This window comes from Opisthocomus hoazin, chromosome 5 (assembly GCF_030867145.1).
Source record: "Opisthocomus hoazin isolate bOpiHoa1 chromosome 5, bOpiHoa1.hap1, whole genome shotgun sequence".
NCBI lineage: Eukaryota > Metazoa > Chordata > Aves > Opisthocomiformes > Opisthocomidae > Opisthocomus > Opisthocomus hoazin.
Genome location: NC_134418.1, coordinates 11,060,297 through 11,087,681, shown reverse-complemented (window position 1 = coordinate 11,087,681; position 27,385 = coordinate 11,060,297). Strand labels below are relative to the sequence as shown.

General features: G+C 39.3%; 1 protein-coding gene across 12 annotated transcripts in view; it reads right to left on the bottom strand.

Annotated features, from left to right (window-relative positions):
• Positions 1-27,385, bottom strand: part of ADD1 (adducin 1) — a 77,411-nt gene that overhangs the window by 21,907 nt on the left and 28,119 nt on the right. For all 12 annotated transcript variants that reach the window (XM_075420397.1, XM_075420396.1, XM_075420401.1 and 9 more), the window contains exons 2-9: positions 11,576-11,788; positions 10,185-10,347; positions 8,851-9,002; positions 5,612-5,692; positions 3,711-3,860; positions 2,597-2,740; positions 2,377-2,475; positions 1,838-2,014 (exon numbers count right to left, since the gene is read on the bottom strand). In XM_075420397.1, the coding sequence (XP_075276512.1) occupies positions 1,838-2,014; positions 2,377-2,475; positions 2,597-2,740; positions 3,711-3,860; positions 5,612-5,692; positions 8,851-9,002; positions 10,185-10,347; positions 11,576-11,770 (1,161 nt within the window). In that variant the 5' untranslated portion in view covers positions 11,771-11,788. The remainder of the gene's footprint in view (positions 1-1,837; positions 2,015-2,376; positions 2,476-2,596; positions 2,741-3,710; positions 3,861-5,611; positions 5,693-8,850; positions 9,003-10,184; positions 10,348-11,575; positions 11,789-27,385) is intronic.

Genomic DNA, 27,385 nt, shown 5'->3' with positions numbered 1-27,385 from the left:
TTTAACAGTTTTTCTAAGAAGTTTCCACCAGCAAACTGTTTTCAATGCGGCTCAAAGAAAAACAGTGTGAATGGCCTACATCCCAAAGCACTCTGGTTACTTATAAAGCTAGTTGTAAAGAAACTTCAGCCCTGAGTATGCTTACTTTGCTTTCTTTGCCGAGTTTCCGTGCATTAAGCACTGCTGAGCCATTATCTTGGCTGCTGCACCATCTCTGAATGACCAAAGCACATCTTGAGTAATTATCTACCACCTAATGTAGTTAACTATCCAATATAATGTTGGATACCTGGATAAGCTTGAGAAGTGTGCTCGTGTGAACCTCATGAGGTTCAAAAAGGGCAAGTGCAAGGTCCTGCACACTGGCTGGGGCAACCCCCCCCCGCTATCAACACAGGCTAGGAGATGAAGGGATTAAGAGCATCCCTGCCGAGAAGGATTTGGGGGTACTGGCGAGTGAAAAGCTGGACATGGAGCCACCAATGTGCACTCACAGACCACAAAGCCAACCATATCCTAGGCTGCATCAAAAGCAGCATGGCCAGCAGGTTGAGGGAGGGGATTCTGCCCCTCTGCTCTGCTCTGGTGAGATCCCACCGGGAGTCCTGCGTCCATATATGGACCTGTTGGAGCAGGGTCAGTGGAGAACACAAGAATGACCCGAAGGCTGGAACCCCTCTGCTGTGAGGAAAGGCTGAGAGAGTTGGGGCTGTTCAGCCTGGAGAGCAGACAGCTTCAGGGAGACCTTATTGTGGCCTTCCAGTACTTACAGGGGGCTTATAAGAAAGATGGAGACAGGCTTTTTAGCAGGGCCTGTTACGATAGAACAGGGGGTAATGGTTTTAACCTAAAAGAGGATAAATTTAGGCTGGATATAAGGAAGAAATTTTTTACAATGAGGGTGGTGAAACACAGGCACAGGTTGCCCACAGTGGTGGTCGATGCCCCAGTCCCTGGAAACATTCAAGGTCAGGTTGGATGGGGTTCTGAGCAACCTGATCTAGTTGCAGATGTCCCTGCTCACTGCACCAGGGTTGAACTAGATGGCGTCTAAAGGTCCTTTCCAACCCCAACTGTTCTATGATTCTATGACAGCATCATCTGCGTGGATCCTGTCAGGTGCATATGCATCACATTACCATGAAGACCACAGTTAAGTATACAAAAGAAGAAAATTAATCAAATCACAAATCAGAAGACTATGTCTGATTATTACAGTGACCGTATTTTTTAATATGTTCATTACCACTGTCTACAGTCACCACTTTGAGCCTTCTGACAGGAAAGGTATCATCTTTCCCACTAAACCTGGATAGCAAATGGTGGTAACTGGTCATTCATTACAGATGAGATGTTACTGAAACCATTTTGTCTGAAGACTTTTATTTATTTGAAGTCTGTCTTTTGACCTCTTCTAGTAGAGTCTTACAAAGTCAAATCATGCCATACCCTGCACCTGATAAAACTTTAACACTGTCTTATACATATTGGAAGGGGATGGGAACAGAGGGGAGGACACAGACTAAGGAGTAGCAAGCACCACAGTAGTCTCATTTGGAAGTGCAAAATCATACAAGGATCCCACCAGTAACTACCAGATTATGAACACAGAAGTAAACCTGCTATCTGCACAGAGGACGCCTGAAGCATTCTGTGACGCTTTCCACGTTGTTTCCTCCTCTGAGGGCCCTTAATCTTTGGGAAAGAGGCGGCTGCAGGCCGTATACACTATCCCAACTACACACAGCCCATTCTTTACTAATGTCTCTTATTGCAGCTTTTAAAGTATTTTATACACTATCATAAGAAATAGTTAAGACGAAAACGCCTGCCTTACCAGATTATCCAGCATTCGCATAAGAGCTTCAAATTCCTGTTCGCCAATCTGCCATTTTGGATGGGATACAGTACCCTCACCTGCTGGAGACTCAGGGGAACGAGACTTGGCTTTATACTTTCCAGGATCTAAAAGCACTAAATTGTCAGGTCCACCTGCACTGGCGAGGGTACGTACCTTAAAAAACAATAAAGTCATCTTTTAGTTTCTTGGGGAGAGGGTAATGACATCAGCAAAACAGAAGAAATCTACTTCATTTTAAAGCTAAATAAATTAACAAACTTGTATATAAGTTGCCTTAAGGCCTTGAAAATATCTCTGTTTTAATAGGCAGTAATCATCAAATCGATGGTTCCAATACAGTATTTGAATATTGCTGGTTAAACCAATGTTTTGGATGCCCTTACAAAATGTAACGATTTCACAAATCACCCGGTCAGTTTAGATCTAGAGTTTAACCAGTAAACTCCACAACTATTAATCTGTTTGAAGGTTAATATGGCAGACTGCATTACTACATAACATACTAAAACTCTTACTTGAATCTCACAGGCAAGCACTAAGTTATGAATGTAGTAGAAAGCCTCCTCAACAGTCTCGCCAACAGATACCAAGCCATGGTTTCTGAGAATAAGGACCTAGAGAGACATTGCAAAGATAGTTAACAGCAGTAAGGTGTTTTCTTGCTCTTGATTAAAGAATATACCTCCCCCATCTCCACACACATACTTTTCTTTCATTCCAGATGTAAATACCAACCTTGCTTTTAGGTCCCAAATTTTTCTGAATAACCACCTTTTCTTCATCATCCACCAAAATACCATGGTAGTCATGATAAGCTACTTCCCCTAGCGAAAGTGCTTCAGGTGAAATCGGCAAGAGACCACACTTCATTGCAGAAACCTGAGAAATATTAAAACAACTAACTTAATTTCTTTCAAGAGAAAAAAATGGAAAAAAAGAAAATATCATAATGATAAAAACTATAATAAAAATATATTTTTACACATTATATATATGTGTATATATACTCCATCCATAAAGCCTCTATTTTTCCACAACTTTTGGATTGAATAGGAAAGCCACATTGATCTTGGGTCTGACTCCGTATGTCTGCTTTTACATGACAATATGAAAAGAGTCGGGGGGGGGACGGACCACCAAAACCAACAAACCCAAAATCTACTGCATTCTTGTTTCCTTTCACTCCACTCAGTGATTTCTGCCCCTCCCCCCCCCCCCCAAAAAAAAAAAAAAAAAAAGAAATTTACTGACAAACTTTGACACAGGTAATTCCTCAGCACTGCGGGTAAAGTTAAGGAACATTGTTAAAGACTACTCTATAATTCACAATTTTATGAATCTGGTATTTTATCCTTAAACTGGTTGTATTACTGCTGTTAATTAGTTTAAAAAAATTAAATAATAAATAAGAATGTGAACTTTGAAATAGAGTCACCAGATGACTTGACTCTCAAAAAACTCCTTGCAACCAGTTGCTCTAATGAGAGTTATTGGAAAAGTTTCAAATATTTAAGAAAACCTTGATAAATTGTGTTTTACAAAACCAACAAAATATGCTCAAGCTCTTATAATTCACTGCCAAAAGATATGGTCTTTTGTGGTAAAGGACAGACAATATGAAACACGTATTTTCCAATTAGAATTCAATTTACTGTCTGACCACTCATGTAACAACCAAATAAGGAGGATCTGATTGATTCAAACAGAACTACATATCTGAAGGCAGACTTAAAGGCTTTGTGCCCTTCAAAAAGGAAGCAAACCTTCAGGATTAAGGAGGATCCACTTCTTTTCCAGTTGGGTGAGGTGAGGGGAACAGGACAGATGCCAAACTAAGAAATGCGCTTACCGCTGCCCCTGCTGGCGTATGAATATGCACAATGCATTTAACATCAGGTCGAGCTGCGTAAATTGCAGAGTGCAAAGTAAAACCAGCTTGGTTTACTCCCAAGTTAGTGCTTCCACGATCAACTACATCTCCCTGAATATTGACTTTAACCTGCAAATAAAAAGAATTAGTTTCATAAATTAGTCAAGACTGACAAAAATCTGATCTAATTCAGCATCTACCACTGAAGCTCTAAAACCATAGTTCTTTCGGTATTTTAACAAGTGTCAAAATGCACACTATAAGCCTGCAGGTAGGTGACCAGGGCCTCAGCTGAAGATTAAGCTAACCGAAGAGGACATCAGGAACTACTGGATATGACACAAGAAATCGCTGCATGTAACAAGTAACGGTGCAAGAAGCTGACAAAAGTTACAGACAGCGCTGTGACAAATGGCTGCATTTCACAGAGAGTTACGGTGGAGTTATATAAGAAACCTGCAAATTTTACAGATACCTGAAGAGGAGTATTGGGGGAGTAGGTTCTTGCAAGCCCAGTACCTAGGTAACCATACCACTGACACCATGTAAGGATGTGATTGCCCAGGTAATAACATTATAAATACCAAATCTGGATATGGACGTAGCAAAACTGAAATAAAAGGGAAAAAGTAATTATGCATGGGTTGTTTATTTGGGAGAGAACAAGATTGGATAAAATGGAGTTTCAAAGTGTAGAAGGGAAGAACAAGCATGGGAGAAATAGAAAGAAAGGGGAGAAAGGGCCAGCTGTGTAAGCAGGCTGCTGGTCAGCATGCTCATCTGGCTAAGCTATGTGCCTTATTACTGTAGGCTATCTTCTTATTAAATTCTGCTGCTAGCGATTTTCTGTGGGAACATGCTCTCTACTGTGCGCGTGTGTGCGCATGCGTTTTGCCACCTTCATCCAACCTTCATTCTCAAGGTACTTATATTCCTGATACAGAGATAAAAGCAGAACACCTTAAAAAAAACCAGCCCCAAACACACAAAATACTTCCACAGCATGGACTTTACCCAGCTTCTAAAAATCTTGCTGTAACAAGAAAAGGCAGGTCTCAGTTTTCTCCATTCCTTTTCCTACAGCTTTTTCAATTAGAATTTTACAGATGGTTTAGGTGGAGTTATGTAAGAGAGAGCCAGCTTTGCAGATAGCTGGAGGTGGGTAGTGGGACCTTACGGTGTCAAGAGCAACACAAGTTTGAAATGTTACTACTCTGCACATACTTACCTCATCAATCTACTAGAGGTTACTTACCTCACAGTATCAGGTGGTAAGAACAGTGTGAAAGTTTCTATTTTGTTTCAATGCAAGAGAGTCAACCATATTAACTCAAGTTGCCTTCAGCAGCAGTGTAGGCCAGACCGAAGCGAAATGCTCATGAAATGCTTCCTACTAGCTAACAGTTAAGGGAGCTGTGTCTTCAACTGCAACCATCAGATCTCAGAAACATAATTTTTCAACACCCTCAGCCACTTACAATTACAAGACATTGTGTCAGATGCCTGATTTAGTTGCCGTCATTTAATGGTGTAACTGCTTTGCACCACTTCTGTTCAAAATACACATGGTTTCCCTCGACAAGCCTGACTCAACAGCCAGCAGCTTTCAAGGAGTGTGTGATCAGCTACTCAAATTAGCTACCTGGCTCCTCTTCACAGCTAGATCAACTGGAGGACACCTGATGGTGAACATGTGGAAAGAAATCTCTCTCACAGTTACCTCAGCTGTACCAAAGCAAATCATGTTCATTAAAACTTTTCTAAACATGTAACACACAGTAAAATATTCTCTAGGACAGAATTTAAACAGTGACAGATACACAGACAGAGCAGACTCAGCTATTCATGTTTTACAGCTGTGAAAAACAGTTATTGCTTACCAGACTAGATGCAGTAACTTCACTATAGAGAAGTCCAAAAGGTACAATGAGGAAGTGCTCCTGCTCAGAATTTACTCTGGCCTAAGGATAAAGCAAGAGTAAAAATTATTAAGAATATTTATTAAAGCATACAAGAAGGCCCAAAACCATGAAAGTTACTTTCACTTCCCGAGTATGGAATGGGCAAGTATGCCTATAACATACGCAATATGACTGCCACCTATGCTACAACAGATAATCAACATACAGCACAGTTAATTAACTCATGTTGAACAAAACCAGATGGTAGATACATGCTAGAGTCGTTCAGATTAGTGGAACGTAGTAAATCTTTAGATCCTGTGGTAATGGCAACTAGACTACTGTGGATAAAAGGAATGATACTGAGAGAAGCGGGGGAAAAAAAAGTTACTGTTTTTTCTAGAAGAATGAGAACTTCACGGTATTTCTACCCTCATAAAACAGAAGGTATGAAATAGAAACGTGTGACAAAACACAAGAATTTGGCCCACAGAGGTAAAACAACTTGATGTTGAGAAGGGTTTCCATCACTGATGCTGGTGCCATGCAAGACGTGTGAGCAGTACAGCACACTTGTAGGCTTTCTACCAAGCACGCTGACCCCTACTTACGTTTTTGCTCTTTGCCCAATTCACACAATCAGGAGTTTATAATACAAAAATAATTCTGACTTCAAACCACTCGTATCTTGGGAGGCATCCATTTAAAGTCTCTACTAGTAAAAAAGTACAGGACAGCTAGGTAGTTTAGGTGTCCCTCAATGGAGAATTAAAAGACTTCAAATGTTTTACTGGACACATGAGACAACCCCCCATTTTGCTATTAGTCTACACAGTTTCTGTGTTTGAGGGTTTTTTTAATGTTTTTAAAATTTTATTTATTTATGAGTTTTCTGTTTCCCTGAGATGCAGCTACTTTACGGTCCCTTATCTCTCCTACTACTTGCAACATTAAATACATATATACTTTGATACAGTTCTACTGCAGGGGCTAAATAAGAGGCTGATCAGTTATCCAAAAGCTCCTAATACAAATCAAGCTTCCTTTACAACCAGCTGCTAACATACTATAGCATAAGAGCCTTAAAACTGCGCCAGTTAGTTCAAGTCAGCCTGTACTTATGAAACACCAAAATAGTTCACCATTACAGAAGCGTAAATAATCTAGAATACAGTTTACTTATTTATGCAAGACAAACAATGGTATTACTCAAAATGCCCCTGAAGCTAATAAGCAGGCTCAAATGTAAGATAAACAAACAGTGAGACTCACAAACCACCTTTAGGACTACATCCAATAACAGTTCATGCCCTCAAAGCAAACCAAGACTTGGTGAATGATGTGTACCTTCTGTAAACCTGTAATCTCAAATTCTGCCTAACCTTGGAGGCACCCAAGTTTACTCTACATTATTGTACTTCAAATATAAACTCCTGATAGTCTGTAATTCTGCTTCTCCACCAGGACTGCACCAGTCTGAACAATTCCACACACAGCAGCTGTGAGTGATTGATAAGGATGCAGAAAAGCAAAGATACTCCACCGAACTCCCTGATATGCCCAGATTGGCGTATGCTCTCATATCCTAACAACTCCTTTCTCCTCTAACACAAAAGCTTATGCCCTCATAGAAGGCTGTTGTATCTTTCCCCTTCTTAAGAAGGGCACTGGCAGCTTTTAACTTGAATGGAATCATCTAGTAATTATAGCATCCACTCACAAAAAACTGGAAACCTAGAGCCAAACTCCAGCTCTGCATGCAGTGATGGGTATTCACCACATTCCAAAGGAGTGCCTTACTACCACACTACTACTTAATGTATGGGTATATGGAACAAAGACAAGGCTATTTTGTAAATATAATGACCTTGTTCTATATCAGCCTCTGAAGGTAAATTGTATCTATTAGTCACTTTTCAGAATGCTGTTCACTAGAGGAGTTTGTAAAAGATGGACAAACTACAACTCGCAGTTGCTGGTGACAAACCAACAACTAGAGCTTTCCAGTACCACTTTGTCCTTCAAAACTATCTAAAATACTTTCAGAATTTAAGTGCCTTGACTGTCTTCCACCTGAACCGGTACCACCATTATCTGATCTTCCCATGCTTCCGCCCACCAAAAGAAAGTGAACTTGAGGCATTCCACCCTAATCACATACCCTTGGCCTTAACCACTTCCCTAGGCATGCCGCTCTTCATTACGTTTACCTTTTTACCAAAATGCATAAACATTCCTAGGGCTGAACTTTATATTAGCAAGCCATCGCCAAGCCTGCTTGCCTAGCAATCTTCTTACCACATTAATGTCCCTTTTACAAAATCAATTTTCCTGTCTCATACGAAAAGTCGGGGCAGCACAGAGTTGTTTACAAGAACCATTATGCTGGACATGTTCCCTTACTAGAAGAACCAAGCGATCTAACCAACGTTGCCATTGATCCTGTGTCTACCCATATCATTTATCATCTTCATTGGTTCACAAATAATATATCTTGAATTTCAAAGAGCAGCAATAATAAAATTACCATATCTCATTCAGACTGCAACTAGAAGAACTGAAGGACAACCTCCACTATGTAGAAAAAAAACAATTCAGCTCTGTTAGGAAAACAATTGCCTGGGTTGCACACCACAGCTGTGACTTTACTCATGAGACTCATGTTGGTCATTCTTCTCGCATATAAAACCTCCTTGATTTGACCTCCTTGTCATTATTTTTATGCATGCCAGCGATTACTCAGTCACAAGGAAAATTGTTGGCACACTGCATTAAGCCAAGTAGTTTACTCATGTTCAGAAATACTATGGCGGCTTCTTCAAAAAGGTTGGTACCTTGCATTATAAAATTCAACTGAATGACTACTATGAAGATAACTGAGTACTTAGCAAGAAAACTAAGACATGACCTTGCAGAATAATAAACAGTTTTTCAAAGCATTTAAGATACTAAAAGACTGAGTCTTTCAGGAATCTTAATTTCATCATAAGAACTTTCACACACACTCTCTTAAGACTCTATTCAGGCTACGGTAGCTGACATCCAAGCTGTTCCAGTTCTTATTCTTGAGATGCAACGACAAATCTCTTCACTATTATACTGCTTTCAATACCACTCTGCTTCTCTTCCACACAAAGAGAAAATGACAGATGTGGGAGGGAAGTAATTCTCTTGTATGTTAAAACAATTGGTTCATTATCTGTTGATTCAATACTCACTGTTATATGATTGTAAATAAGCTGAGACCAGCCAAAGAGATCCGCTAATCTGTAGAAAGCTGCCAATTTACATCGTAACAACTTCTCCCCCTTTTCATAAGCAATGGAATCTGATCCTCTCAGATCATTCACTGGTGTCACCATGCCAAGACCTGAAAAGGAGAAGGGATAAAAAACGCACAAGGAGGAGTTGTTTAACATCAGTTAAAATCTAACAACGTGCACCGCTATTATAGCAATTGTTCCTACTAGTTTGTATCAACATATTAACCTAACAAATGGATAGCAAACTTTAACTACTATGATGTCATAATTTCTATTACACAAATATAATGACAGTCTTGGACAAGGTCATTTATGGTCAATTGACTCAGCATTCATTTCCTTCCTTAATATTCATTAGTGCAAAGGTGACAGTGCATTCTTTAGCAACGTATTTTTTTTTCCTCTTTCAAACTAATGTTTGTCTGTAAAATACAACTTAATTGTTAACAGAAAAATGTATTCCCAGATTTTCCACTTTCTGAGATATACAATTTGATATTCCTGAAAAGGAGAACCGTACATCTAAAAAGATGCACACAAGTCCATTTAGTTGGGAAAAATTAAGTACAAGCTAGAGAGAGGAGGATTATGGTAAATAATTACAAATACTGTAGTTCTAGTTACAGTGCAATTAGAAATGTGGTTAAAAGTAACTGTGATAAAGCTGAAACAGGCCATGGTACAGTCTACAGATTTATTCTGGAGCACAGGCAAGGATTTATATTATCTTAACACAAAACCTGTGTGTACAAGCATTTGCACATTTTGGTTTTTGCTTTCCTTGTTTGTTTTGCCTGCTGACGTTTCTTGTCTACAACTTTACTTCACAGAAAAAAGCTGCAAACAGTCTTTCAATGGCTAAAATGATTAGCCATTAAAATACAATTAAAATGATTTTCCAATTGCAAAATAATTAGTTTCTAAAGACCTCCACTGTTACTAGACTGCTAAAGAACGTTTAGTTTTCCTGCAATCTATGTGGTAAACATTAGCAATATTTAAATCTTTAAAATTGTTTTTTACTCGTGCTGACTCCTCAGGCTTACTTTTCAATTAGGACACCATGCTTGAAATAGCTTTTGATATAAGCTAAATCACTAAAATCACTTTGCATATTACTGTGGCATTTAGAACTAATCAATTAATTTCATGTTTGCAGTGCTCCTGTGAGCAGAACAGGATAGCAATTGAACTTCACAGCACTTTTCATTTCATTCGCACTGTCTCAATCTTAAGCCTGTCAAAAAAACAAAAAAAAAATCAACTATTACAAGTTAAGGTGCACTCACTCATGTTTAATGCAGCCATTCCGCCTTGTGGTGCTGCAGGGTAGACATTTGGTACATTCGTTGTCATGAAATCTGCAATCTGCTGTAAAGCCAATAAACCCGTTGGGTTCTTCCCCTTCTTAAATTGTTCCTGGATCATAGATTCCAGTTCTTCACAAAAAGCCTAGCAACAGGACATTGCATACTGTAAATCATGTTCAAGTGAACTTCAAACTTTCATACATAGCTTTTGTTTAGCACTCAGATGGAAACATCCTGTACCTCTCCTGAAAAACAGCTGGGGGCAGAATTACTGGGGGCATACTGTTATTTGAAAATCTTGCTCTTCGGAGCTCCAATGATATGAGTCACTTGTATTTTTGTGAATGGAAATTCCAGCATTCTCTTTCCAAGTAACACCAAAGCTCACTGAACCTACTAATACAGATTTCTGGAAGAAGGAGTGGGACGTACAGTCAACTTGAACACAAAAAATGAAAGGAAAAGTAGCAGAACCAGAAAAGAGAAGGAAAATTATCAGTCTGGCTTGCAGGGAACTGAGAGCCAAGAAGGCATCCAGGAACAAAGGAAGGAATAGCCACTGAATTTTTAAATTATGTTTAAATAAGGAGCTGTTTACTTTTCTCCCTGGTAGTTTTTTTGTTTTGGCTTTTTTTTTGTTTCAACTTTGAAAGAAAGAAAACATTTTTTATTATTGCTGCTATCTGCTGCTTTTGACAACACTGGAATTTGTACTGAAAAAGAAGTACTCCAATCATTAAGTGGATCTAAATAAAATGGATTCATTTCACATGGAAAAACTGTAAATATACCACTACATCCCTGTTCTTAATGAAATGTTTTGTATCTAAAGTCACCCACCAGTTATTACAAAAGGAACAAATGTTATGAGATAAATTGTTTTGTGTACTTTCTCCCTGAGGGAAGTATCTTTAATATTACATTTCAATCATTCATAGTTTATTATTGTGCACCCTTTCGGAAAGGGTTATATACAAATATTTCATGTGTCAGAATCCTGGATGAAAACCAGAGCACAGGACAGACCTGCCTGTATAAGCTACTCTTAGACGAGTTACTTAGTTTAAATGTTTAAACGAATACTAAATATATGAAACAAGTTAAAAAAAGAAGTCTGAGTAAGACTAGATGCGCAACAGGAAAAAAACATTGATGATTACACAGAGAATTCTGAAAGCAAGACTGAGACAATAAAAACCGATAGTGTGAGGAAAATTTAGGCTACAATTAGGATAGTTTAGAAGAAAGGCGAACCAGAAAAAAGATCAAATGGATATAAAAATACAAAATAATTCTCCATTTCCAAAGGAATATTAAAAATAGAGATAATAAACTTATCACTTTAAATATGGAGCATTTTCTTTTCTTACTGGGCTTTGAAGAATCATGGAGACTCTCTTCTTCTGTTCCATCATGTTAAAATCCTGGCGAAGGTCAGGTGCCATATTCCTCTCTCTCAAATAATCTGGATTATTTTCATCAACTCGGTCAAAATACCTCTCTTTATGCGGGGCTGTCGTTGGAGGTGGTGAAGTCACCACCCCCACACCAGAATCACCATTCATAGCACAGTTTTAAGGAATCTATGAAGAGGGGACAGAGGAACATATAAATCAAGCAAGGAAATAATTAAGAACTTTCTATGTGTTTCTTGTTTCAGAGTAGCAGTTCAAATCCATCTAAAGTCAGCATGGCTTCCGAAACACAGAAACCACGTTTGTGCAATTGGATAGCAATATTTTAGAGGAGATAAAAAGATATTAAAATACAAGATTAGAAAAGTAGGCTAACATATGCAAAGTCAAATATGCTACATACGTACATGCTACACAAAACTAATACAAGGGTTTCCATTTAAACCACCTCCAGTTCTGTAAGCTGTCTACACAGTTTGATTTGCAGGAGCATGGAAGCATTCTCACAGACAATGACAGAGAAGTTCAACACACATGAGATCTAAACTCACTGGGTTTGTTTTGGTTGATTTTTTTTTTTTTTTACTTAAAAAGTTAAAGCAAACAATGAAAAGAATATTGCATAAATCAGAATTTAAATCATTACAGAAAACAGGATATTACACATGTTCATTAATACGAAGAATCAACCCCACAAAAACATGCTCAGATGGCGAACATATTTCTGGAGACAAACTCAGAAATACTGACTCTACAACCTGAGGCATGCTTTTCACAAATATATTTATTCTAAGTTCATTCAACAACATGCACATCACTACATCAGCATGCAGTTTTTTGGAATCTGGAAAGCACACACACAAAAACAACCCCCACCCACCAACCAGGGTTCATTTCAATTTTACATGTTGTAATCAGCAATTGCATGTATCTACTAGAAGAGCTGAAAACTCCGCTGATATTGCTCATACACACGTCTGTCTTTCACTCACAAGAATCCCTTTGAGTAACATTATCCCAGTTTTCTGGGCACAATAGCATAAACTTCGTTCCAAAATCCTTTTTTTTTTTTTTTTTAAGAAGATTTTTTGGAAGCCTTCCACTGACAAGCAACCAGTTCATTAAAGCCACCCTTGAAATACCTTGAGACTCAAACCTCTGATTTCCTGATCATCTGACATACCAAATTAACATTCAGCTTTTTCAGAAAAGATTTATTCTCTTTGCATATCATACATGATTAAATAAAATGTCACTAACACAAACAGAACTGTAATAAGGCTATTTCCCTCCGAATGGCTCGCTAGTTCAGCACACTGCAACTATTTACATCACACACAAAATACGCAGGGCTGAAATCCATTGCCATCTTGACATTCAGCAGCTTCACTAAGAAAATGAGCTGAGAAAAGCTACTATGTCTTTTCCTTGAGGTGGAAGTACAGATAACAAGAATAAAGTAGGAGAATCCAGCTTCCTGTCTCACTAAGGCAAAACAGCCTAATTTCAATAATACCGATTTAGGTTCGGGGTTCACAAAGTAAGGAGAGCCCTGATGTAAACAATCAATTTCATTACACATCTTCAGTTTTGTGAGAATTAGTACCATTAAAATCTGCTGATATTATCAAGTCATTGTAATTCTTTTTGCTATGTAGTAGAAAAGACTGTATGTATCTTCATTTAAGTAATTATTAATCTACAGGTTATAACCACTAAATTTTTATACGTCTATCACTATTTTTAGTTATCTTAGTGACTCATCTTTAATTATACTTGCTTGTGGATTTTAATTTGATTAGGAACTTACTTGCATATTTATTAGCTAAACCACCTCAGATGTGGATCCACGCAGAAATGGCAAGTTTACATAAATTACTTTGAAATGCAGATTATGTTAAAATCATGGCAGTGAAGAAAATTATCTACTTCAAGACTTCAAGAGGAAAAGATCTAACTCTGAAGTCTTACATTAGAAAACAAGTTTCAAAACTCAACTGGTTTTTACATCAGAATGAACAAATCACTGAACTGAGACAGCTGAACACAATGAGCAAAAGTATTTTCCTTTACTCTGCAGAAAAGGACACTACTATCAAAATCTGTGTTACCACTTAAGACACTCAAGTTTGAGATGCTCAGTGATTTCTACCCACTGAGTTGCTAAAACACACAGAGACACTTCAGCAATGTCTGAGGTATTCCATTTTAAACCATTCATTTTAGGCTTTAGAAGTCATGGATATCTTTTTTCTTTAAAGTAAGCACACACACACATTTTTATTATTATAACTTCTTTTAATTACTAGCTTTCCTCCACCCAGAAAGAAGTATAGGTTATAGTGAGAAGAAATAATGTTTGTAATCCACCCAGAAAACCTTTTAAGGTAGACCTACAAAGTTTGAAACAAGCAAAGCTATAACGAAGGAGCCATCTCTCCTTTGGCAGCTTCAGATCCCTAACACACACCCTCAGTTCTCTTCCTCATCACAACCTCCAGCCTGCACCATCTGCCACTTCATACCCCAAAAATGCTTTCAAAGGCCCACTATCACTTTCCACGACCCCTCTCCCGAGTTCTGTTAGCTAGCCTGATGCCTCTACATCCAGGGTTTTATTGAAAAATGACAGTTTGTGGATCCAAACATATGGCGCTCGTTCAGTAATAGCTCACTTGACTCAATCTAAGCCTGAACTTCACCACCCTCTGCTTATCACAACGAAGCAGAGTTTAGAAACAGCACAAGGGCAAGCTCACAAATAAAGACAAACCAAACGGCTCAAGCAGTGCAGAATTTATACTGCATTCTGTTAAGTGTAGCCCTAAATGTACATTTACTTCAAAGCAAACCATGGGAAAACAACGCAGTTCGAGCTTACCACCACTGCCGCCACCACCAGCAGAGAACAAGGGCCTGCTCCTGCCTGCTGAAGCATTCAACTTCCAGAATACGTGTGTCATGCTGCGTCTTGCGTATATGTGTATGTGCAGTCTTATTTAAAGTGCGTATATACATTCGCAAACATAATTTTGCATCTCATTATTTATACTAATTCCATTGTACTTTCAGAGTACCAAAAGCTATTTCCAAATGAATTATATACATAATTACTTCTCTGTTTCTTACTCACAGTGGAAAGAAGTTGGTCCCTAACAGCCCACACAGGCATCATCAAAATGTGATCCCAGTGTCCAGCCTAACTTGTGCTACACTGTCACCCAAATATAGTACGGCATTCCAGAAGGTCCTGGGAAGCTACTACTGCTTCACTACAATGAAGTGTCCATAATTTAACAGGGAATTCATTGTTCAACATTAAGCAATCATTTTATATCTAAGCTTACATATCAGTTTGATAGCTCAGTTTTGTAGATACCCAAAATTAATGGCATTCCCACTCAGGTGTAGCAATTAACTGTTTTAATATAACTGTAATAGTAATTGTTTATTTTAATGACTGTCAGCTACTGATAAGGGTATTGATTTTTTTAATTAGAAACAGATGTGTTTGACATTTTGCTCAAGCCACTGAAATTTATTTATGAGTTTCCTGGGAAGACCCTTTGGGAGTAAGGCATGGTGAACTCTCCAGCAAGAGCTTTGGTAATATGGATACCAATAAATAAACAAAAGGAATCTGAACAGTTAATCTGAACACACACTGGGGAATGGCCAATGGTTCTATTAACTGGAAAGTCACACTGAAAATCACAACAGGCTGCCTAGACAGTAAAAAAAAAAAAAAAAAAAAAAAAAGAAAAAATTCAGACCATCTTAACACCCACAACTCTTCAGCACAGACAGTTCCTTTCCGATGTAATGTGCTACAGTCTCCAAGCAAGATAAGCTGTAATGTCAAAGGACTTTTTGCCATGATAAGTGTTTTTATAAGAAAGCCTGTTCCAACACAACTGTGTCAGAAAACGCCACACCCTTAACCGAACAAGCCATGGCTGGAAAAACTAAGTGCATAAAAAGCCCTTCTCTCAGAAGCAGCTGTTTTCAAATACACAGAGACAGAGGGAACAGCCTATACTACTGCAGGGAGGGGAGAGAATCGTAACATCCAAATCACACCTTATATTAACTGAAGCAATTAGATCCATTCTTCGAATATGTATGTACATACAAACACTAGAAATTTCAATAAACCACCACATCAAATGAGAGCCACCAAGCCAACTCACAGCATACCATATTTATCACAGGGCAGGGGTATGTGTATGCAAGTACTATAAACAGGTTGTTCATTAAATACATTTTTTGCCTAGAAACCAGCTTTATAAAATTTATAGTGCATTTACAGACACTGAGCATTGTTTACAAAAATATTCTGCGCATTTACAGACACTGAGCATTGTTTACAAAAATATTCTGCAATTAATATTAATCTTTCAGGTTACTTTTATCTTTCAAAATCCCCTTCCTCCCCATCCTCTTCTGACCCAACAGAGTTTCATCACAGGATTCACCTAAGAGGAAATGGTGCACATACAGTTCAAAAAATTTAAACAGGTAAGACAGTGAATAACACCCAATAAGAATCTACAATAACTTAAGGGCGCATAAAACCCCCAAAAACACTTAAATCCAAAAAATTATATAGAATTTAAAAACACCAATGCTGTTTTTGGGTTGGGATCTCACTGTAGCTGTTAAACGCATTTAAAACTTTAATATTAAACTCCTTTCAATACCTGGAAGTTGGAACAGATCTAAGTACTATGTCTCTTGTAGTTTACACAATCAGTGTTTCTTACCTGAATCATCATCACGAATATTACGGAACCCTGAGAAGATTTTAAATGTGTCGCATGTACACCAGCAGGGACCAGCTAACTAAATATTTTTGAGGAAATTAATTTTTGTAATCCCTTAAAGGTTGGTTTTGTTTTGTAATAACTTGTAATGGTTATTTCTTGCTCCTCCACACCCAGAGGAACTGTTTGTACTGAGGCTGCAGTCAATGGGCTTTGACCTAATCTAAAGGCTCACTGCCACCAGACTGAGCATACCTCTTCACACCAATGCAGCTTTAAGCCCGCTGAGGCCAATTCAGAATAAAACCACACTCTGAAAGGCAGGAAGGAGGCTGTGTGAAGAAGACAAGGCAACCTACAACACTGCTAAAAATTTAAAATACACCACCAGCTCTAAGACAGCACACACCAAAAACACCCCTACAGTTATTCTTTTAAAAAAGTGTGGGTGAGAGTTATCTGACCAAAACCTTATAAAATCAAGTCATTTCAGAGAGGAAAACAAAACCAAAATCCTGCCCTCTTCCTGGTAGCTTACAATTTCTCTGTAAAAAATAACATGCAAGCAAAACATCTGTAGGGGGACCTTGTGCCAAATTTGCAAAGTAAACGAGCAGCACACGTGTCAACTATCCATACAATCCCATTCACTAGCAACAAAAATGGAGGGTACCCATTTGCAGAACATACAGCTTCTGAGATCTATTTTGACAACCATACAGTAATTTGCTTTGGATCCAATTTTTTCTGATAGTTCTTTCAATGTTACCTCCTCTCACACCAGAACTAGGCCACTAAGTCTAACAGAGGTGAAAATAGGTTTGACAGGAAGTTACTGTGGAAGGAACAAGGGGGTAGCAAAACAAAGTAAAGTAAAATAACTTGTTTTCTTTACTGTTGTGCAATCAGCAGTCTTTGAGGAGCAAAAGTTACCTAAAAGGCTCATGTAAGCGACAGGTCAGGCACTGCGCTGGCAGGGGGAGGGAAGGGAGCTTGGATGCAAACAGAAAAGTACAGGGAAAGAACAGAGAAAAGACAGAGTAATTTTATGGCCCAGGAAAGAGTCAGGGGGACTGTGGAAAGCTACAGAGCTGAAATTACTGCACGGGGAAGTGATGAGGTGACAGGCGGGAGGAAGAGGAAGGGAAAGGGCTGGGCAGCACTGGGGCGGTGCAGCACTGCGGGCAGCACGAAACCCAAGAGGTAACTGCGCCGTTGCAAACAGACCGAGTGCAGTGTGAAAACTGAGCTGGTAGGGAGATGGCGAGGAAGCAGGACATCCATCTACAGAAAATGAGGTTTCATTATCACTTGGTACCTGTGAATAAAGCTGTTTATAAATTTGCACTTACTACTTCACTAAATATTCTGGTACTTCCTGTATTTTTCCAATTTTCCTTTACTTTAGAATAATATTTGTCAAACTTGCTCCTTAAAAAACTAATATAACTTTGCAATAGGGAATTATTTATGATGGGCACTAAAACTTCCATCATTTTCAGTGAGAATATTTGGCACCAAGGACACTGGATTTGTTCGTGCCATTTCAAATGTTTCCTGCTGGACTTCTGAAAGGAAAAGCTGGCACTATCTTAGGAAGTCTAAGAACAAAGAAAGTAAATCATGACTGTACTACTTACTAGACAATGTACTTAACATCACGAACAATTATATTCTTTTTTAGCAAATGTTCCTAGCTCACGCATTTTCAAAATTTCCTCTGCTCTTTGTTTTCAAACAGGAAGAGACTACTTCAGGAACAAGAAGTTATTTATCTTGAACTGAATGCAGGCACCATCATCTTAGTTATTAACAGAGATGCTACAAGTTAAATACTGGACTCTAAAAATTCAGAGAAATCCAACAATAAGCTTATCTGACTGAAAGTACTGCATTTTATATCTGTAATATTATGCCTTAGTATCTATGACAGTAGTTCCAGAAACAAACTGTTAGAGAACAAGGAAAAAAAAAAATAGACCAAGTCCCAAAAACTTACTTGAAATGCATCTACTCTGTAAGCAATTATTTCCTATTTTCACCTTCTCCAAAATGCTGAAATCAGAGGCCTAGCACAGTGGGCTGTGAGCGATCACAAGGTTACATAAAGAACTCGCAAAAACTTTTTTGGGCAAACTTGAGACCTCAAACTGTACAAAAGAGTGAGCATTTATATCAGTTTTTAAGACACAATATTACTTGTGTATTGAAGCTCATCAACATTTCTTTTCCAATATTCACATCTAAAAAAAAATCAAAATGGTTAAGAACAAAGAACAAAGCTAGAAATCTGCTTCAAATTAGACCTCAATTTCTAAATATTTATGAAAGGCAAGAATCTACGTAACAGAACTGTCAAAATACAGGCCTTTTACCATGTAAAATATCAAATCGCTTTCCAATTGCCAAAAAAAGTTACAATTTTCTTTGTTTAAAGAACCAATGATCACAAAAAAATATTTCATTAAGACCCTATACTTCTAACGCTAAGTCCTTCCCTAACTGGCATCCTCTGACTGTACAGAAAAATTAAAGATCGTGTATTTAGAACAGAAAGAATAATGTACAGTAAATCAGGAAGAAAAAAAGAAAAGAAAAGGAACAGACACATGCTTCCTTCCCCTCCCAAATTATCTTGGAAATTATGTGACTTAAGACACAAAACATCAAAACCTACTTTTGGTATTCTGCTAATAATCAGCTTTCCTAGGCTGCTGTGTTAAGAGAACATTTAAGGAGCTACAGGTAAAGCACAGCGATAACTATCTCAGGTTGTAAACCCAATGTAATTGCTGTCGAGCTTTACAGAAGCCAAATGAAGCAGGCGCTCGGGAAAAGCCAGTGCAGATTCACCACAGGCAAATCATGCCAGACTAACCAGATCTCCATCCACAGCAACATAACGTTTTCTGTCAACATGGGGAGAGCAGTGGATATTGTTTACCTGGACTTCAGCAAAGCATTTGACACCGTACAGACTGGATGGGTGCTCTGCGAGATGGGCAAGGAACTGGCTTCCAGGTCACGCTCGGAGAGTGGTGGTCAGTGGTTTTCACTCAGGCTCGCAGCCTGTCACAAGTGAGGTCCCCCGGGGATTGACCCTGGGCCTCATGCTGTTCAACATCTTCCTAAGTGATCTGGACGATGGCATTGAGAGCACCATCACCACGTTCGTTCATGACACCACGCTGGGTGGTGAGGGGGACGCGTCAGAAGGGAAAGCTATCTTACAGGCAGACCTGGGCAGGCTGAAAGAGCAAGCTAGCAAGAAGAGCATGGAGTTTAACAGAGCCAAGTGCAAGATCCTGCACCAGGGACGACACAGCCAAACTGCCCAGTGCAGGCCAGGGTCTGCATGGCTGGAGAGCAGCCTTGCTGAGAGCGACCCGGGGGTCCTGGCAGACACTGAGCTGAACACGAGTCAGCAGCGTGCCACCGCATCGACGAAAGCAGATCAGATCCTGGGTGGCATCCGCAGGGACGTTACTAGGGAGATAAGAGATGTGATCATCCCACGCTACCAAGCGCTTGGCAGGCCACGCCTGGAGTACTGTGTCCAGTTCTGGTCTCCACAATTCAAGAAAAGACACAGACAGACTAGAGAGGGTCCAAAGGAGAGCGGTGAAGATGATCAAAGCCTGCAGAACCTGCCATACGAGGAAAAGCTGAATGAGTTAGGTCCTTTCTCCCTGGAGAAGAGAAGGCTCAGGGGGACCTCACAGTTTTCCAGTACGTAAAGGGTGGCTACAAAAAAGCCAGAGGCTCTCTCTTCACATGGAGCCACACGGAGAGGACATGGGACAACAGGTAGAAGTTGCACCAGGAGAGGCTTTATCTTGATAAAAGAAATTTTTTACACTGGGAACAATAATCACTGAAACAAACTCCCCAGGGTCATGATGCAGACCCCACCAACTGGAGGCTTTCAAGATGCGACCGGGCAGGGTGTTAGATAATCTCATCTAAGCTCCCCTTCTCACAACAAGTTGGCTCAGATGATCTTTTGAGATCAGGGCTATGAGGATGGTGAGGGGACTGGAGCATCTCCCCTACGAGGAAAGGTTGAGGGAGCTGGGCTTATTCAGCCTGAAGAAGAGAAGGCTGAGAGGGGACCTAATAAATGCTTATAAATATCTCAAGGGTGGGTGTCAGGAGGATGGGGCCAAACTCTTTTCAGTGTTGCCCAGTGACAGGACAAGGGGCAATGGGCACAAACTGAAGCATAGGAAGTTCCAGCTGAACGCAAGGAAGAACTTCTTCCCTCTGAGGGTGCTGGAGCACCGGAACAGGCTGCCCAGGGAGGTTGTGGAGTCTCCTTCTCTGGAGATATTCAAGACCCACCTAGACAAGGTCCTGTGCAGCCTACTGTAGGAGAACCTGCTCTGGCAGGAGAGTTGGACTAGATGACCCACAGAGGTCCCTTCCAACCCCTACCATTCTGTGATTCTGTGATTCTCTTCCAACCCCGGCTTTTCTATGATTCTATGGAGCATAAGCCCACTTAAAATTTAAGCCAGAATTTAGGTGGGCAGATTCAGATGGAATATTGTCCAAATGCAGCTGTCTAAATTCCACAGAAGTTTCAATATATATGGCTCAGAAGACATAATTCAGCCCTTGCAAACAGAAGAGGGGAGAAGCCAGCATTAGAACTACATTAGAAGCTAAGACACGAAACAGGAACTTCCCTCTTTAATACAGGATTTAAAATACCAAAAGTATGAAACTTTTAGAAACAGCAATAAATTCACCTCCCCTCCCTGACCTGGAAAAGCATTGTATCCCAGAGATGAGACTCCGCAGGAAGCAGGGAATGACGCACACGGAGGAACAGGGCAGCACACTTTGCTATTCCTCTCCTCAGCGCCTGGCACTGGCCCCACCGGAAGGTATGGTTGCAGCCTATGGTCACCATTGGTACCATTTTTATGTTAAACCCTCTCTAATATGATTTATTTATGTTAGAAAGATCAAATTTCCAACAAACAGCTCATTCCAAGCTAACTAAAAATGGGAAGAAATCCCAATCTAAAAATGGGACTAGGAATAAGATTAAAAAAGCAATCACTCTTGAAACTGTTAGCTTGTATCTCCTACTGACCAGGTCCCCGGTTTCTTCCCAGCCCCAGCCTTTTAACTTCCCTTTGCCTCTTTAGACCATTTCCTTCTCCAATTTACCTGCTAAGCAGTTCACATGACAAACAACAGAACAGCTATTTCTAACCTCCAAGAATTTGCTAAAGACTGTTTAACAGATTAAAACCAACTTATTGGTTGAGCTCAATAATCAAAATTACCTTGCTTCCACTTCTTTGACTCAGTAACTTAATCTGCTTGTTCCACGTGCCTCTCGTACAGCATTTCTGGAAATGTTCAGGGCATAAATTCATGAAAGATTACGGACACTGACAGCAGAAATCATAATATGTCACACTGTTCATATAACACAGAGAAACTCTCTACATGTTTATCTTCAACCATAGACATCTTTAGCTTCTCTTCTGAAACCCAGAGCTTCATAAATGTATCAGAAAATTTGCATACAATTGAGAAAACAGGAATTTCACCAGTGCCTTTGCATTTCTCCAGGCACAATGCAGAAGTACGAATTCTGCAAACTACCATGTATTTTTCCACTGCCTCTTACCAGAGGATCACCAATGGTCGCAGGTGGTAATGGCAGTGGAGACGCTTCTTTTTTTCACTACTTCAGTGTCTATTAGCCCCCAAAATAACTCCTTACAGTTCAGTGAAAAACATGGGCTTCAGTGTTACGGTTCAGAGCAGTATCACAATTCTCAGATAAATTTATTACATGAAGTTGCTCCAACATTGAGACTGAAGCTGAATTTGCTGCACATTGAACCTAGATTTAAAGAGGCCCCAAAATGAGTCTTCGCACTTTCACTGCCAAATGCCACAGAACTTAATTTATCTGCAATTTTATTTAAAAAACTGAATTCCAATTGAATGAAGCTTCTCAAGTAAAAACCATAGAGAGTTTTTAAGTTTTAGAGAGTAATTAAGTGTAATACCACAAAATTCAATTTAACACAGTACACAAGTACAGCTGGAGACAAATATTAAGCCAGAATTACTCAGTGCTGAAAAGGCAACATTAGAACTGAATTCAGGAGCTGTTATAGATCACTGTGTAGGAATTGCAAAGATTATGCTGTGGCCTCATGGTCTACTGTAAGTGTACAATAAAACTAAGCATATCAAGTAGCAAAACTGTGTTCCCCAACTTTGAAAATATTATTTCTGGTTCCATGTACATGCTTCAAAAAAACCACATGAAATATCAGAGATCAAGGAAGGGCTACAAAAATGATCCAGAGGGTAGAAGACTAACGCGTAGGGATTAGTAGCTTGACTTTTACAGTTAACCAGAGAGGTTAACTAGCCACAGAGGTGAGGGGGCCTTTCAGTCCGGCTAACAGAAGCATGGACATCTCCTGAGAGACTACACCCGAGAGTCAGTATCAGACACACCTGGCCTTGAACAGAGATGGAAGTTTCCTAACCATATACACACAATATTGAGTCAGTAACATTGCTTTGAAAAGTAGTTATGAAATGCAAGTTTTAATCCAACTTCCAGAATACCTGCTACTATCTGTCTGCACTGAGATCAGTCCGGTCTGCTTCTGAAATCTATGAATCTGCCCTTCCTTCTTAGGCTTTGAGAAAAATAAGTTCCCACACGCACAATATGCTCATGTTATTTGCAGCTTCCAAAGCACTTCTAGTATTCTAGCACTTTTTTTTTTTTTTTTTTAAATAGCACCTTCCTCTGCTGGTAGGTTAGTGACAGCTGGAGACTGAATGTCAGACACACAGCACAAGTACTCGGAGACAGTACCAAAAATCCTCCTTAATCCTTCTCCTGAGCTTGGGTCAAACTGATCAGACTTGCAATTAGGACAAATTTTCCCTCATACCAGGGTAGGGCAGCTCTTACTATTTTTTAATGATTTTCTGTAGCGTGAAGTGCAAATCTGCTATCCAAATCACTAAGGCATACCTCACCTGAGAAATTTCCGTGACAAAGACTACACATGTTCCCAAATACCTTAGCTTGTCTTAGTGGCTTCTTTGATGCATTCAGCAGTTTAGTCCACTGAAACTGAAATGCTTACTTTTTTTTTTTAATTGAAGTTTAACAGCCTGTAGAATAAAAAGGCTGGCACTAGGGATGTGGTCTCTCTATGACTTATTGACAAAAGTACAATATTTGTTAAACAGAAAACATTGGTGACAAGTATTTTTTCCAGCCTGCTTTATTGCTATATTAAATTTCACCACGGATGTCACACGGACTCAGCTGTACACGCCACTCAGTGCTACACAAGAATGAGGCAAGTCACTAATTTTCATTTGCACTCTCTAATTGTACAGAAGGTATCTGAGGCTAAGGCAATGTAAAAGTCAAATATTTTTCCACTATTGATATTCATAGATGACACCAGTACCAGAAAACAAATGTATATTTATTTTTGCCATCAGGGTCATGAGTCCATACAAATAAAGAGGTTTATCCCAAATACTACTTATTTTTAGGTTTCTGTGAACCCACATGCACTTCCCAAGCTTCATGTCAAACATGCCAATAAGCCAGTGCCCTCAGATTTTTGAACACAGGTCAAATCAGAGCACCGGCTATTCAAGGGCAGAGCCCCAGCTTTATCCAACAAGTATTTAGAAAGCTTGAGACAACCTGATCAGCATGTCTGACCCAAAAATGAACACTGGCCTTAAGGTGAAGTTATGAAAGCTGCTAGACTTTTAATGTCAATGCCAGATTTGTGGATTTTGGGGCTGTTCAACCTCGAAAAGAGAACACTCTGGAAACATACATATTATTGTGGCCTTTCAATACTTAAAGGGGGCTTACAAGCAAGGTGAGGACAAACATTTTAGCAGGGCCTGTTGAGATAGAACAAGGGGTAATGGTTTTAAACTAAAAGAGGGTAGATTTAGACAGGATAAGGAAGAAATTTTTTATGATGAGGGTGGTGAAACGCTGGCACAGGTTGTCCAGAGAGGTGGTTGATGTCCCATCCCCAGAAACATACAAGGCCAGGCTGGATGCAGCTCTGAGCAACCTGATCCAGTTGAAGACGTCACTGCTCACTGCAGGGGGGGGCTGGCCTAGATGACCTCTAAGGGACCCTTCCAACCCAAACTATTCTAGGATGCGGTGATTCTATGAAAGCGCAAATGCACACATCAGTTTCTCAAAGAAAGAGCCAAAACTGACCATAGCAAAAATAGATGATTAATTTGCCAATGTAATAAAATCGGTAAGAAAATTTCCATAGCTTTCACATACATGCGTTTTAAATCAAATTTTCCTAGGAAACAACATCCTTAAAGTAACGGAAGTCCCCATATTCCTTAGCAGTACTCCACAGAGTGCCCCCGGAAGGAAAGCCACCTGCTTACATAGAGGTGGCACTTACCAGAGAAGAGTAAGAAGTTCAGGGAGATGCACAGCGATTGCACCCGTGGCTTCAGACAGAAATGAGAACTAGGTCAGGACCTGCGATCAAGGACAAGGTTTTAACAGTGTCCATCGTAAACCTGGGGATGCTTCTGACACAGCAGGTGAAGCGGAACAGTGCAGAGCACAGGCTCTTCACAGCAGCGGTGAGGCTGCAGTGCTGCATGAAAACTGCCGAGCTCATAAGCAGCTTTACCAGAAGACTCCAGAGCTCACTGGAATGCAGGACAGGTACAGGCTGCAAGTGGTCTAAAGGAAAGTCACACACATGCTCTTGGTGAGAAGACAGGAGGAAAGGGAAGCTTTCCCCTTCCCTCGAGATTTTCTTTTGACCTCAAAGTTCAGAAAAATATGTAAATTGAACAAGGCCCCTCCACTCTGCAATAAGAGCACAGTAGCATTGTTTCACTTTTCCTGTAAGGTTTTATAAGTAGTATTTTCTGATGGTACTGCTTATCCAGTGGTATCCTTCTTTTTTTAAAGAAAGAAGAGTGGACGTTCTAAAACTAGATATGAAAAATCCATCTTTATTAAAACGTTTGTTAGGGTTTTCAAAACGGTTATACCAGATCAGTGTCTGGGGAAAAAAGCCAAACAAGCAAGCACAAAGACCCCCTCTCCACACACCCAATGCTATCACAGATTTAAAAAACCCAAGAAACATGTTTAAAATTTAAATTATCTTTAATGCTCGCCACTGTTCAAGCCACTCGGAACCTATGCTTTCAAAAAGTGCTGTGAATAACAAAAGCTCCTACAAGTGACAGAAGAAATTAAAACTCCTTTTTGAACAGGAACATAGACACTTCCCTGATACTTTAAAAATGCAAGAAGTTTCAGTAACTTTAAGTATCCACATCTAAAATATTAGTATCATGATGCATAAAAGAATAACTGAAATGCAGCAGTGCATAGGCGAAGTGGCCCCATTTTGGCCAAGATCCAATTATTTTCATATAGACTGAACAGTGAGGGATGTGATTTCTGAAATATGTTGGCAATGAACAGAACAATGTCATTTAACCCTTTGAACTGTTCTGCAAAAATAACTCCCTCCTGAACAGCTGAATGACATTTTGTATCTTTACTTGTTTACAGTGGAGAGAAAAGTAGTTACAGGGTCTTTTCTCCCTCAGTTACGTGTAAATAGTAAAAACATTGCCCTAGATTTGTTAAAGCTATGATTTCACTTAATGCAAGCATGAGAGCTATTTTATGGGTTTGTTTTGGTTTTTTGTGTTTGTTTTTTTTTTTTTAAAGATAATTCAGGATAAATACTGAAAACATCTCTCAACCTAGAATGAAGAATCTGTTGAGTTACTTATTTGGGTACTACCCTCTGGAACAGAAGACTTCCTGGGAAAAACCCTTAAACTGATCAGACACAAAAAACCCCAAAGACCAGGTCATTTTAGTTTTAAATATAATTGCATCAACAATTTTGGAGCAAATTTAAATGCACTATATCTGAAGGGCTCAAGTCAGCCATGGAAATTACGACAGACTGTAAAGGACAATTCCACACTTTACAGTCTGAGTATACAAGCCTCACAGATCGGTAACAGTGCAGGTGGCATGCCCACAATCCCTCTGAATTGTCTATGGACACGTATGAACAAAGACACCAAGGCACTGCTGCTCAATCTTGCCTCCAGTGTGAAAAGACCATGCACAAAGAAAAATTTTCTATTTACTATTACTGTTCATTAAGAGAATGAAACTGGAATATTTAAACAGTGGAGGAGGAAAAGATTCTGCAGGGTTTTTAACCACAAGACATCTAAATGTGGAGAACAGACTTACTGAAGTTAAATAAGTAAACACAGAAGTGTTTGGGTTTTTTTAAATCAAGAAATTCTACTACGAAACTGAAATTCTAAAAATCAAGCATATGAATTATCAGATTCTGCTTTACAGTTTGTTCTGTGTAAACAGAGCTTAGGGATTTATAAAACGAGTTCTGCAAAAAGGACTGCAAAATTGAAATACTCCAGTTCAACTTCTTCATTCATGAGAAATTATTAAGCCTTAATAACAGCTCTTACCTAAGCTCTTGCATATCGTGATTTGAAGACATTCTTACTGAAGCAAGGGCAAACTAAAAGTGCATAAGCATATCTGTTTTGCTTTCCAGGCCAAAATGAAGTACCAGTATACTCCTTACGTATTACAATAAGGTACAGTGTCACTATTGTTAGATTGTACTAAACAATATCTATTTTTGTTACACTAAGGCATCTCATTAACTCTTCTTATGCTGTTCTGAGCTCCTGCTCTAAGGTACATGATCTTGGGAAAGGAAGAGGAAAATAAAAGACAAAAATAAAACAACACACACACACACCAATTTAACTTTGCCTATCCATCAACACTGATAATTAGTTTTCAGAGAATCTGACACACACACCCGCCTTTTTTTTTTTTAAGAACTTATACTTCATTAAGCATTTTTTATCTGATCAGTTACACTAAAACTGTCTTTTTTTTATACAACAG